The 15240-nt window shown below is 39.5% G+C and overlaps 1 protein-coding gene across 2 annotated transcripts in view; it reads right to left on the bottom strand.

The window, feature by feature from the left end:
- The window catches only part of pcca (propionyl-CoA carboxylase subunit alpha), a 105221-nt gene that overhangs the window by 54443 nt on the left and 35538 nt on the right, over positions 1 to 15240 (bottom strand). For both annotated transcript variants that reach the window (XM_056764039.1, XM_056764050.1), the window contains exons 11-12: positions 4161 to 4255; positions 2277 to 2427 (exon numbers count right to left, since the gene is read on the bottom strand). In XM_056764039.1, the coding sequence (XP_056620017.1) occupies positions 2277 to 2427; positions 4161 to 4255 (246 nt within the window). The remainder of the gene's footprint in view (positions 1 to 2276; positions 2428 to 4160; positions 4256 to 15240) is intronic.

The raw sequence follows: 15240 nt of genomic DNA on the forward strand, positions 1-15240 counted from the left end.
TTGATCTACGTCAGAACCGACTTACACCACCTGCTGGTGAAGCGGTCAGGCAGCAGGAAGAGATCATGCATTTGTAGAATCGGCGCTCTATTGCTTTTCCTGGGATTCCCGGATGTGAAACTTTGAATTTCAAGCCGAATTTGAACCGCTGAATTTGTGGAAGCGAATTTTTAAATCGAAATAATATGGACTGAAAATTATCCGTCGAATATTAAAGGTTGTATTTAAAAACAAGTTCAATTTTTTTAATGAAATTTAAAAGGTGAATTTAGATTTTTTAATTTTTAGACAGTGAAACCGAGTGTGAAAATTTTCAATTTGAAATATTCACAGCTTAAATGTACAACCATATTGAATTGCAGAACCTTAAAATGCAAGAAATGTTAATACAATGCATTTTTTTTCAGTTAGTGCTTTTCAGCACGTCTCTTTGCTTCAAAAACATTAGTCACTATTTTACTTCCATAGGCATCTCTGGAAAAAATTGTCCGGAGGGTGTGAGTGCGTGAGTGAATGAGTGAGTGTGTGTGCCCTGCGATGGGTTGGCACTCCATCCAGGGTGTATCCTGCCTTGATGCCCGATGACTCCTGAGATAGGCGCAGGCTCCCCGTGACCCGAGGTAGTTCGGATAAGCGGTAGAAAATGGAATGGAATGGAACATTTACTTTGTATGACAAGCGGGAAAGGGGGCTGTCCTAAAACTGAGCTGAAAGATGATTGGCTGCCCCCACGTGTGTACTGTGCAATATTATGCATTTTTTAACTGGATTGACAAGTGGATACAGAAAACCATTTGGCAAATGCTTTTAAAATTTGCTTTTAAATATTATTCATTAATTTACTTTTTATTGTTTTATTTGTCTGCGTTTTAAAGCATGAATTAAATAAACAGTTTTAAATGTAATGTTTTTTGATGAATTGTTTTATCGTCCAATTAAACTACATTTTAAATAAGTCTATTCATTTCTAAATTTAAAGAATGATTTATTTGTTACCATTTTTATGTTTTAATTATTAAATTGACCAATTGATTCTTCATTTTATTTCTAAGCAGCTATCCTGGTCCTCCATAGAGGACCAGATCAATCATTTGTATTGTTTCAAGCTACTAAATCACAGAATCGCCATGAATTGTCATTTCGCTATTTTAGTCTCTTTAGATAATGTTGCTTAAAATAATATCATATAGATGCCTTACATTTTCTGTATGTTACAAAATACTGTTCAGTTCCCCACTTGTTCAAAAACGACGATTAATAAAAATGAGACCACGTTTTTGATTACCAAAAGAGGTGTGTTTGGCATCTATTTTTCAGTCTCTGGAAATATTAACAAAGATAACTTGTAGAATTATGTTTTGAATGAATGAAGTGGTCACTCAGCGCCTTTACAACAAGGATGTGAATGATGTAGAAGGTATAGATAGGATCCAGTTGGTCGCTTAGATGATGATGGCACGCATACCCCAAAACCCCATCACAAATAAAAATACAGTATGTAAATGTATGCAATTTACGCAGGTGATCCAAGCGAGGTAGCAAAATACGGAAATCTGTATTTATAAGTGCTGTTCACAGAGTAATGCGATAATCAAATCTGGGTCGCAGGGAGCAAAATAATTGGATTTTAAAGGTAGTGTTGTCGATTTTTTAACAAATTCCTTCACAGTAACACCTCATCCTTTTCAAATCCAAATTACAAGCCAGTCTCTATGTGATCCATCATCATTGAATTGTGCCTTCGCGCATTAATGCATAGCACCATCATGAATTTATAACGTCTGTGCATTATGTGTCTGTTTCGGTTGCACAACATCAAGTATGATTGCTGCATTTCAGGGATAAAAGTTTTTCTTTTTGAGCTGCTTTTTATGGATCAGTCTTGTGATGTAATATCAGGCAGGATAGTTAAACACACTGTTAAGTCAGCTTCAACATTGCATTGTTAGACTTTATAAAAATGTTTACTGCAAATCTGGTATACTCTCATTTTGTGCTTGGAAAGTGTTTTTAGGCTCTGCTTGTGCTACTTTAAGTCTTTAAGAGAATATATATTTTATTAAGAATGTTTAGATCGATGTGACAAAAACACAAATTTAATAAGAAAATTAGCCCTGGCAATACTGTAATCAAATGCTGTTTTTACCCCCCCCTTTTCTCTTTTTTCTGTTGTTCCATCTGAATGTTATTGAGCAAAGTCAACGGCTGTTCACTCTGATGCCAACATTAAATTGACTGTATTGTTTAAAAAGGACGAAACTCTTGAAAATGCAAACCTGCAAACGGGTGTTCATTTCTAAAAAGTAAAAATTCTTCTGGGAGTCAACAAGAAACTCCACAGTGCCAGCTGAGGAGTACTTCACTGTTTTGGCCAATGACACAGCCTGCTCTCCCATCTTTCTCCGAGTATCTGGGTCCAGAAAGGTGCTAAAAACACACACACACACACACACACACACACACACACACTTGAAATTTGCGGTTTAACTGGTACAAGCAAGCAACTTAGCATGTGTGAAACAAGCAGCCCTGTTCATTATTTTGACCATCCCTTCACATTTAGGTTATCATCTCTGATGAAACCGTTGAAAGGCTAAAACAGTTATCAAAAATTAAACATTTAGCAACTTACATTTTACTTGCTCTTGCAAAGTTTAAGCAGACCTTTACCTCAGTTTCTGCCTATAGTTAATCGTGCCTTCTTTCATTTGTTTGGCCTCCTCAATTAGTTTAATAATGACAAGCTCATTCAGAGTCCATATAAATTAAACTTCAAACCAGGCTCAGCCGGGAGGGCCAGATTTCCTCTGACGTGTCATAGCTGCACTCAGTGACCCTGACAAAACGTCACAGAGCAAATGTCCACAATGAACAGGGAGAGCCCACCCAGGAAGCCCCACCCACCCAAACCTTGCAGGTCCAACCCGGCCTCACTCCGTGATCGACACCAGAAAACAGAGATATAACCAGGGAAAAATAGTAATGGCATAATGTAACTTTATTCCTCTGTTGTCCGACATAGATCACAAAACAAGACCAAACCAGACCCACACAGCCCCAACAAGTGAAACCCCCAAACCACAACAAGCCCCCCCCCACTCCCCACAAACACCCAGCCAGCAATCTCCAACCAAAGTGACTGAGTGCAGCTATAACTTCAAACTGCTGTCATGTGATGTAAGTTTAGCATTAAATACCAAGTACTGTAAAGTGGGCATGCCGAGGAGGGGGCAGAAAGAGAATAATTAGTGTAGCTGCTGTTCATTTACTATGCATAAGTGAAAATTTGGCTGAAAAAATGTGTCTTTAATCTAGATTTAAATTAGGAGTGAGTCTGACCCTCGAATAGTATCGGGAAGGCTATTCCAGAGTTAAGGTGCTACGTATGAGAAAGCTCTACCCCCTTTGGTGGATTTAGTTATTCTAGGTGTTATCAAAAGTCCAGAGTTTGAGATCTTAGCGAGCGTGATGGGATGTAATGTGATAGAAGCTCTGTTATGTAGGTAGGGGCTAAAACGTTAAAGGTTTTATTAGTAAGTAAAGGAACTTGAAAGTCAATACGAGGTGGTCTGAGTTCAGTTACTCTCGAACTGTGGCGGGGTTCGCATGAATATAAAAGCAAAATGGACCCGGGTGCGCACTTGATGAGGAAGTAAAGTGACCTGCGCATGCGTTTAAGCAGATTACGATGCATTTCCTTCAATAAAACGCATGTAAAAGATGTTAGTGTTGATGACTTACCTTAGATTCGAGCAGGGGTGATCCTATAACTTATTTTTAAATTGGGAGTGGAATCAGAGTGGCAGATCAATGGTAATCCACAGTTTCCTCAAAATAGTCTGTTTGCAAGCAGCAGAAAGCTGTCTGCATGCAACGTGCATACAGTAAATCCAAATGTCATTTACTCTGCAGTGCATAATAGCACCAAATTTATAAAAATTGATATATGTCATGCGCTGTGCTCCTTTTTGATGAGGTAAGACGAACACACCAGGGTTCGACAGAATCAATTTGAGTGTGAAACCAAACCAATGCTGCAGGGAGTGCTGGGAACAATCGCACTCACGTTTGGACCGCAGCAAACGAGCTCTATCTGAAAAAAAACCTTCTCCTCCAGCCTGTTTTAATTCTCACTTTTCAGTAAAATAACTCAAACAAACCTGGGTGCCTCCTCCACCACTTTCTGGTTTCTTCTCTGGATGGAGCACTCTCTCTCGTTCAGCCACAGCGCATTGCCATGTTTATCTGCTAACACCTGCAAACATCATAAATGATGTCAACTAGTACCACAAATATCCATAGAGCAGCACCTCCTAAACAGTCTCATTTACAATATCATTTACTATATGTAAATCACATAATACTCTTAAAGTGGTAAGGAGAATGTCGAAACAGTATAGTACAGTTTAATATGAATGGTTATTGGAGAGCAATGTAAAAGAAGATGCATGATATCTCTTGTCAAGATTTGCCCAAATGAAATTGGTGAAAAGCTTCATGTGGTGGGGATTAATTTGAATAAACATCAGAATTTAGGGATATTATTATTATGTCTAGTATATTAATATTAGGGCTGTTTGCAGTTTGAAATCAGCTCCGCGCTTTTAAAAGCACATTTAACGTAACTGCGAGTGACGGGTGACGTGACAGACAACTTGTTGTCTAGTACAATTCCTTTTACACAACCGGTGATAGCGGTTGTCACAGTGTGTTAACACATTTACCCCATATTATGTTTCTTGGGTCTGCTACATTCGTTTCAAGGCAAACAAATCAGTGCGCCTTTACCTGTTGCTTAGTGACTGTTGTGTTGAAGGAAGTCAGAAATGCGCAGTCGAGTTGCTGTGACATCTAATATTGATGTGCGCTCAATTTGCGCAGCATTCAAAACATAACATGCAAACTGGCTATTGATTTGAAATCATTACCACAACACCTGGACATGATTCTCATATTTCATTCAACGCGACCCCGTCCAAAGACTTACAGGCCCCCCTAACAATGGATTTTTAAAAACTAATTGAAACTACACAAATCACAATAATGACCCAGTTTGGATCCAAAACAGGGAATTTCCGCAGAGGAATTCCGGAAACATAATTTAGCTAAACCATTGCCATGGCAGTCCTATGCGTGTGCTGTGTTGACAAGCCGGATGGAGGGGGATGGGATGCGCTGTCACTCCGTTTCATTTAAAGAGACATGCACTAAAACGGGTTGCTGTGAGCAGAGCTGTTTTTGACGAGGCAAGAAGGGTTTTGTTTACACAGCCATTGAGTGTTTTTAAGCAAAATTTGTTGCAGACATTTCATGAAGACCCTAATAAATCGTACTAACTGGTTGAAAGTGGTCGTATGAGGAGACCTTTAAAGGAGCCGTATGTAACATTGACACCTAGCGGTTGAGCTTGATATCGCAATCCAAATTCAAAATAGTGGGGAGGGTTTTTCCCCGCCCTTCTTCGTCATCAGACTGGACGCTCCCATGAGCTGCCAGACACTAGCAGAAGTTTAATGGAAAGCATTAACTCTAACACTAAGTTTATCTGATCATTTTTACGTTTGCAGTGGTTTTGTTGTTTGCCAATATAACTCGGCAGCTCGTTTCAGAGGTTGAGTCCTCCTGAGGTCTCATTAAATGTTATATTACTCCTTGTAAATTGCAAAAAATCTGTTATTCTTTTTAAGTTTGCAACATTATTGTACCTGACAAAGCTCATTGTTTTCTGCAAAATGCTTTGATTGTCGCCAACTGGCAACCGAGCTGTCGGAATACACAAGTGGATAAATCGTCAGTGTGCCGGGACCAGTGATGCCTGTAACGCGTTACGTAGATACGCGCTACTCTAATCCGACCACATTTTTTAGTAACGAGTAATCTAACTCGCTACTTTTTCCAAACCATTAATCAGATTAAAGTTATTTATCCAAGTCACTGTGCGTTACTATTCTTGTCATTTTCCTTAGTAAAATTTACATTTTTGCTTTCTTCTTGCGTCTCAGGGAGTGAAGACAGGTAGCATTATGCGACAAGTCACGTTTTCAGCATGAGGACAATTCACATGTAGTAGCCCCCATGACGCAGCGACACTTAAACAACAATGGAGGGAGGAGAGAGATGCGCGTTTCTAGCTGGAAATACAGTCACGAGTTTGTGTCCGCTAGATGACAATATTTAGGTTCGTTGTACTCTCTGTGCTGGCGACAAAGTGCTGTCTTAGCTACAAAAACACTGCGTCAAATTTGAAGAAACAATTGGAGTCGCAGTACTGCACAGTCCAATTTACAGAGCAAGTCCCACCGGGTGGTGCAGAGCAGAGAGCAGCAGGTTCCCCACCATCCAAACAACAAATGCTGGACTTAATGCTGGTACAAAACCAGTAAGTGGTGGAGAGTTGAAAAAGTTATTTGGGCAGTAGTGATGCGCGGATGGTGGTTAAATCCTGCCATTGCTGTGGATGATCCACGGGTTGGGTGGATCGGGTAATAAAAAATACATTCAGATTAATTGCGGGTGGGTCGCGCACTGGTGGATGATATCATATACAATATTAACAACATTTCTCTAAGAATACAAATGTGTTTTAAATGCATTTTTCATCAGGCGCTAATTTGCAGTAATTTAAAAGAAATGCGCGCGTGGCGGCGGTGGAGGACGGTCTATTTCTTAAAGCAGAAATGGAGGCAAAACAGATCTGAGAGAAATGTAAAAAGGGAGAATTAAAAACAAACAATAGGTAGAAAAGAAAAGTACCGTGCGGGAGCGTTTTAGCGAAGTGGTTAACAAGGATGAATCAAGTACTGGGTATGTAATATGCAACGACTGTGAGGCACTGTATGTATATGAAAGCCATAAGACTGGTACCTCTAAAATGGTACATCATGTGTTTGCTAAATCGAAATATTAGATTTAAGTATTTATAGACAAAGACAGTTCTAGAAAATTGACTTGGAAATTAAAATGACGATCGGGTCTGGGTCGGGTGCGGATATCTATATCAGAGAAAATTATACGTGCGGGCGGGTGGATAGTTTATTTGAAACAGCGGATGCGGGTGACATTTTAGTTTATCCGCGCATCTCTATCGGGCAGTATGTTGTAGAGGAAATGCTGCCCTTAAACACGGTTGACTCGCTCTCGTTTCGTGCGTTTTACATTTGTTTTGTAAAATCACTCCTTGCTGCTCTAATGCTGTGAACAACAGGTTCAATGTTCATAAAACATGTTAAAAAAAATTAATAGTTACATTTATAAATAATGTAGATAATAAATAGTATGTTTTGCCATTATTAAAGTGTTAACAGTTATATATGTCAGATCAAGAAAGACTGTCTTTATTTAATTTTTTATAAAAAACAAGTATTTACGTTAAGTGAAATCAAGAAAATCAGTCTTTGTATTATTTTTAATAAAAACGGTCTTTAAATTCAATTTAAAATGTCATGAGATACATTGTTGACATTACTGTTGAAAATACACATCCAATAAAGTGAGCATTGGCCAAACCGATTGTCATTTTTATGTTGAGGCAGCGGGGGTGTTGGCGGCAGCTGCTGAATGTAACTGATAAAGTAACGTGTAATCTAATTTAGTTACTTTTAAAATCCAGTAATCTGTACAGTAACTAAATTACCTTTTAGAGGTATAATCAGTAATCAGATTACTTCTTCAAAGTTTCTGTGGCAACACTGGCCGGGACACACGGATCAAAATAAAAAAAACATACATTCCGCTAAAGAACGCACATTTCAGAGTGGAATAACTGAGTGGAATAACTGGCTATACCAGTGACTTTTGGACATACCAATATATGAACTTTGCAAGTTTCCTAAATGTCTACAAACAAATTAAGGTATTGTTTTGCGAAGTTGGCACGTATGGGATCAGACAGCAAGCCTCAAAACTTGGGTGCAGAGTCTAGCACTGGACTTTAAGTGTGGGTTTGACATTGTCAACTAAGGCCCAGTATGCATCCAACTCCCTGCAGCACTGACCTTCCTCAGCTGTGACCATGGACAAACATTTCCCACACAACAACCTATGAAACAAAACAGGTTTATCTCTCTCCTGCGGTAATGAGAAACCGCTATATCACGTAACATTAGGGAGTGTTGGGATATTACCGAGTGTGACGTACGACTGATCAGCCTTTATTAGTGTCTGGTATCAGCAGTGGTGGAAAGTAACGAATTGCAATTACTCAAATTACTGTAATTGAATATTTTTTTTCAGGAATTTTTAATTTTTTTAAAAAGTTTTACATTTACTTGAGTAAATGTTTAGTGCTGTATTGGTACTTTAACTGCACTATTTTTCCTTACATTATCGTCGTCAATTTATATGCTTAATTGTGATGTGATTTTCTAAGGAGAACAATCCGTCCCGTCACGTGACCCCGTCCACTCAAATCGCGCTTGGAAAACTTGCGCCACACAGATTTCCAGACATCTTCCGCCAATTTAGTTTAATCATTGAGGAGGATGAACACGTGTGGCAGGCTTGCGCACTTGAAAGTCAATGCGGGAAAGGTACACAATACGAAGGCTCGTGCGAGATATGGAGAAATATTGAGTTACTGTATCACTCTGTTCGCCAAGTTTCATCCAAACGGCTTTATCATGAGATAAAATTGTCCATCTCTCTCCAAAGTCTAGATTTCAAGTTATCTGCCCTTTAAGCGAGTAGGGAACATATGCAATTGGAACGAATGTGAAACAGTTTCGCAAACTGTTCATTTCCAGTTATAATGTTGTAAATAATGTTCAGTTTCTTGCAAAGTTCGATCTATTCGCTTAAATACGCCACAGGGATTACTTTTATGTTTCTTCTATCTGTATTTTGAACTTTTAAAGACATCAGCCATGAAAAACCATGGATCACAACTCCAGGTAAAAATCTTTATTGTTCTACCTATGAAATAATGTCACATACATCTTGGATGGCTTGAGGTTGAGTAATTGATCAGCCAGCTCCTCTACAGATATGACTGTTAAAGCTAATCCAATGCAATTTAGCTTACAAATTTTGCATTTTTTACATGCAGCATTGTGGGCTTGTATTTATTAATTTCTGGATTGTGGGGCCTAGTACACATGATTGAACAGTGTTGGAAGTGCATAAATTATTTTAACTTGAAAACCGAGCTCATAATAGATTGACTGACAGACAGAACAACACATTGAATGGTTATTTTGTAGGAGTTGTCCCAGTTATATGCTTTATCAGTAAGGTATTTTTATATATACATCTCCAAATTTGATTATTAAGAATTATTCCTAATTCATGAAATAACACCACCTAAAAAGTAACATCTAACTAGTACTCTGAGTAGGTTTGAGAAGAGTAACTTTTAATTTTTTTAACAGCAGTACTTTTACTTGTAATTGGGTACAATTTCAGCAATGTAACACTACTTGTACTTAAGTACACATTTCAAGTCCTCTTTCCACCACTGGGTATTGGTAAGTATCAATATTTATAGATAATTTATACTAGCTTTGCTATTGGCTGATACATGATAATAATATATGCAATATTGTGATCTGAGCACTGTTACATATCGCTGTATGTATCTATAAGCTAATACTGGTTTCTCACAAAGACACCTGCCCTGTTCTCCACCGATTCTCCACACACCAAAACTCAATCTGTTTGGCCATTTTGACAAACGCTGGCCTGTCCCTGCACTCTCTTGTTTCGAGCTTGACTGTACACATAAAATAAAAGAGAATACAGTCTTTAACATTCGCTTTAGACTATGTGAACTTTAGACTTTAAACTGCAACAAGAAAGGTTATAGCCAAAATATTATTTCAAGTCAGTCAGCCCTAAGTTTTTCTAATATACAGGTGCTGGTCATATAATTAGAATATCATCAAAAAGTTGATTTATTTAATTAATTCCATTCAAAAAGTGAAAGTTGTATAATGTATACATTCATTCCACACAGACTTACAGTTGTGTTTAAAATTATTCAACCCCCACTGAAATTGATTGTTTTGGTCGGTTTGACATTGATTATGATCATTCAGTCATCCTGCTTACAATTAAATCAAAGAGGCACGTGTAGGTCAGAAAAATATAACATAACATTTATAATGAAATAACCACAAATGTCTTTTCTGAGCTCACATCATTATCAGTTTTTTTCAACCCCCAAGTGACATTCAATCTTAGTACTTAGTACAACATCCTTTTACAGTTATAACAGCTTTTAAACGTGAAGCATAGCTTGACACAAGTGTCTTGCAGCGATCTACGGGTATTTTCGCCCATTCATCATGGGCAAAAGCCTCCAGTTCAGTCACATTCTTAGGCTTGCGCACTGCAACTGCTTTCTTTAAGTCCCACCAGAGGTTCTCAATCGGATTTAAGTCTGGTGACTGCGATGGCCACTTCAAAATGTTCCAGCCTTTAATCTGCAACCATGCTCTAGTGGACTTGGAGGTATGCTTGGGATCAATGTCCTGTTGAAAGGTCCAACGTCTTCCAAGCCTCAGGTTTGTGACGGACTGCATCACATTGTCATCCAATATCTCCTGGTACTGAAGAGAATTCATGGTACCTTGCACACGCTGAAGCTTCCCAGTACATGCAGAAGCAAAACAGCCCCAAAGCATGATTGACCCCCCCGCCATGCTTCACAGTAGGCAAGGTGTTCTTTTCTTCATAGGCCTTGTTCTTCCTCCTCCAAACATAGCGTTGATCCATGGGCCCAAACAGTTCTAATTTTGTTTCATCAGTCCACAGAACACTATCCCAAAACTTCTGTGGTTTGTCCAAATGACTTTTGGCATACTGCAGTCGACTCTTCTTATTCTTTGGGGACAGCAAGGGGGTGCACCTGGGAGTTCTGGCATGGAGGCCTTCATTACGCAGGGTGCGGCGTATTGTCTGAGCAGAAACTTCAATACCCACATCTGACAAATCTTTTCTCAGTTACATTTACATTACATTTAGGCATTTGGCAGACGCTTTTATCCAAAGCGACTTACATTGCTTTATCCTATACATTTTACATAGGTATTTGCAATCCCCTGGGATCGAACCCACAACCTTGCATTGTTAACGCAATGCTCTTACCACTGAGCTACAGGAAAGCAGTTCCTCAGCAGTCACACGGGGACTTTTCTCCACTCTACGCTTCAGGTAGCGCACAGCAGTCGAAGTCAGCATCTTCTTTCTGCCACGACCAGGTAGCGTTTCAACAGTGCCCTTTGCCTTGAATTTGCGAATGATGCTTCCTATGGTGTCTCTTGGTAAGTTTAACATCTTTGCAATCTTCTTATAGCCATTGCCCTTCCTGTGAAGAGTAATCACCTGTTCTCTTGTCTTCCTGGACCGTCTCTTGACCTCACCATGTTTGTAACCACACCAGTAAATGTCTAGAAGGAGCCGAGTATCACAGTCATTTTAAAGCTGCCTGATTGGTGCTTATTAGGCTTTATTGCTGCTCCCTGATATCCACAGGTGTTTTCAATACCTGATTGAAAACACTTCATTGAACCTCTGTTCTTCAGAGTGGTAGTCTTTAAGGGGTTGAATAATTATGTCAATGAAGAATTCACAAAAGAAACATTTACTGCTGTATTACAAAACTAATTGATGTCATTTTAGTTGCATATGGTTCTTTAATAAGTCCTTGTAGGATTTCATTCTGAATACAATTACAAATGTACACTAAATTCCCTAAAACCATTTACAGCATTGGGGGTTGAATAATTTTGAACACAACTGTATATATTTCAAGTGTTTATTTCTTTTTATTTTGATGATTATAACTGACAACTAATGAAAACCCCAAATTCAGTATCTCAGAAAATTTGAATATTACTTAAGACCAATACAAAGAAAGGATTTTTAGAAATATTGGCCGACTGAAAAGTATGAACATGAAAAGTGTGAGCATGTACAGCACACAATACTTAGTTGGGGCTCATTTTGCCAGAATTACTGCAGCTATGCGGCGTGGCATCGAGTCGATCAGTCTGTGGAACTGCTCAGGTGTTATGAGAGCCCAGATTGCTCTGATAGTGGCCTTCAGCTCTTCTGCATTGTTCGGTCTGGCATTGTTGGGTCTGGCATTTCGCATCTTCCTCTTCACAATATCTAATAGATTTTCTATGGGGTTAAGGTCAGGTGAGTTTACTGGCCAATTGAGAAAAGGAAACCATGGTCCTTAAACCAGGTACTGGTAGCTTTGGCACAGTGTGTAGGTGCCAAGTCCTGTTGGAAAATGAAATCTGCATCTCCATAAAGTTGGTCATCAGCAGGAAGCATGAAAACTTCTCCAGGGTGCGGTTATCCCTATTACTTTGTGGGATCTGGCCAGACCAAAGGTGACCATTTGGGCATTGTAAAACACCATGACCTCTCAGAAGGAGTCTAACCGGTGCCAGCGAGTCTGATCCAACTGCCCTCTCTTAAATCACCCATCATTTGAGCAGGATAGATTCCAATACACTCCCCTGGACTTCAAAGGAGTCCCAACGAGGAGGATGGAGTGCTCCCCCAACGATGGACCATATAGCCTAAAAAGGAATGTGGCATATGTTTTCATCTGCTCTTGAAATTGTCTGTCTTTTCCCTTAACAACAAGAGAATGAAATAAATCAGTGGTTCTCAACTCTGGCCCGCAAGATCCATTTTCCTGCATAGTTTAGCCCCAACTCTGATAAAACACTTGTTGAGGCTAATCAGTGACTTCAGGAACAAACGCGTTTCAACTTAATGTAGGGCTGCACAGATTGTTTGGCATGCCGCATTAAAGTACTGCGAGAGCGATTCAAATACGTAATGAGCAATATGCAGTTGAATTGCTCTCGCGGTACTTAAATGTCATACGCTGATAGAATTGCGCAGTGCCGCATTAAGTTGAACTCTGATATATGACAGCACTATTGCTAAAGACGCTGATTAGCTTGTTCAGGTGTTTTATATCAGAGTTCGTGCTAAACTCGGGAGGAAAATGGATCTCGTGGGCCAAAGTTGAGAACCACTGGTATAAATGGATATACAGTTGAAAGAAAAAGTATGTGAACCCTTTGGGATTACTTGGATTTCTTCATAAATTGGTCATAAAATGTGTTCTGATCTTCATCTAAGTCACAACAATAGAGAAACACAGTCTGCTTAAACTAATACCGCACAAACATTATACGTTTTCATGTTTTTATTGAACACAGCATGTAAACATTCATAGTGCAGGGTGGAAAAAGTATGTGAACCTTTGGGTTTAATAACTGGTTGACCCTCCTTTGGCAGCAATAACCTCAACCAAACGTTTCCTATAGTTGCAGATCAGACCTGCACAACGGTCAGGAGAAATTTTGGACCATTCCTCTTTACAAAAGTGTTTCAGCGTGCAATATTCTTGGGATGTCTGGTGTGAATCGCTCTCTTGAGGTCATGCCACAGCATCTCAATCGGGTTGAGGTCAGGACTCTGACTGGGCCACTCCAGAAGGCGTATTTTCTTCTGTTGAAGCCATTCTGTTGTTGATTTACTTCTATGCTTTGGGTCATTGTCCTGTTGCATCGTCCATCCTCTGTTAAGCTTCAGTTGGCGGACAGATGGTCTTAAGTTTTCCTGCAAAATGTCTTGATAAACTTTGGAATTCATTTTTGCATCGATGACAGTAATCCGTCCAGGGCCTGAGGCAGCAAAGCAGCCCCAAACCATGATGCCCCCTCCACCATATTTCACAGTTGGGATGAGGTTTTGATGTTGGTGTGCTGTGCCTTTTGTTCTCCACACATAGCGTTGTGTGTTCTTTCCAAACAACTCAATTTTGGTTTCATCTGTCCACAGAATGTTTTGCCAGTAGTGCTGTGGAACTACTGCTCTTTTGCAGTAGAACTACTGCTCTTTTGCATCCAGGTGCTCTTTTGCAAACTTCAAACGTGCTTAAATGTTTTTTTTGGACAGCAGTGGCTTCCTCCGTGGTGTCCTCCCATGAAGTCCATTCTTGTTTAATGTTTTCCTTATTGTAAATTTGTCAACAAAAATGTTAGCATGTGCCAGAGATTTCTGTAAGTGTTTAGCTGACACTCTAGGATTCTTCTTCACCTCATTGAGCATTCTGCACTGTGCTCTTGCAGTCATCTTTACAGGACGACCACGCCTAGGGAGTGTAGCAACAGTGCTGAACTTTCTCCATTTGTGTACAATCTGTCTTACCGTGGACACATGGACATCAAGGCTTTTAGATATACTTTTGTAGCCCTTTCCAGCTTTATGTAAGTCAACAATTCTTGATCGTAGGTCTTCTGAGAGCTCTTTTGTGCGAGGCATGGTTCACATCAGACAACGCTTCTTCAGAACAGCAAACTCAAAACTGGTGTGTGTTTTTTATTGGAAAGGCCAGCTTTAATCAACACATCCAAACACATTGATTGGACCCCAGGTTGGCTGACTACTGGCTCCAATTAGCTCTTGGAGAAGTCATTAGCCTAGGGTTTCACATACTTTTTCCACCCTGCACTATGAATGTTTACATGTTGTGTTCAATAAAAACATGAAAACGTATAATGTTTGTGCGGTATTAGTTTAAGCAGACTGTGTTTCTCTATTTTTGTTACTTAGATGAAGATCAGAACACATTTTATGACCAATTTATGAAGAAATCCAAGTAAGCCCAAAGGGTTCACATACTTTTTCTTTCAACTGTACATCTATATCTCCAGATTGTATGTTTGTCCCCATGTTAATCGGCCTCGCCTATAACATCAAAAGCATGTGTGTTTAGTTGTATTCTGCTGATACTTTCATTCTTGTACAAACTTCAGGTCAATGCACTTATAATCCTGGCATGTTTTATATCTAAATGTTTCTCTCTTCATTCCTTAAAAGATGGTGTACAGCACAGTAATGTGCTTTATATCATACTCATTTTATCATATTCTAAGAGTATTACAGCCCCAGAGTAGAGGTGACCATAAATGCAAATAAGCTAATGTGCAGAACAAAGAAACTGGATTTCACGCCAAAATCAGCTCATCGCATTGGATCGCCCATTGGCGATCCGTGAACGGAGCAATCGATGCTCTTCCGTGTGTTCGCGTGTTCCCATTCAAGAACACCTCCTGAGACCTGTCTCTCTCTTTGGAGACTGTTTCTTCCGGCAGTTACTTCGGCAAAGTTTGTTTCTACCTTCGTCAGCCAATCCGGCTCTAAGAAAGGACCCGACGGATCGAAACCATCAGGACTCTGAAAACCACTTTTCAACAGGCACAAGACCTT

The sequence above is a fragment of the Triplophysa dalaica genome, chromosome 2, assembly GCF_015846415.1.
Source record: "Triplophysa dalaica isolate WHDGS20190420 chromosome 2, ASM1584641v1, whole genome shotgun sequence".
NCBI classification, from domain to species: Eukaryota; Metazoa; Chordata; class Actinopteri; order Cypriniformes; family Nemacheilidae; genus Triplophysa; species Triplophysa dalaica.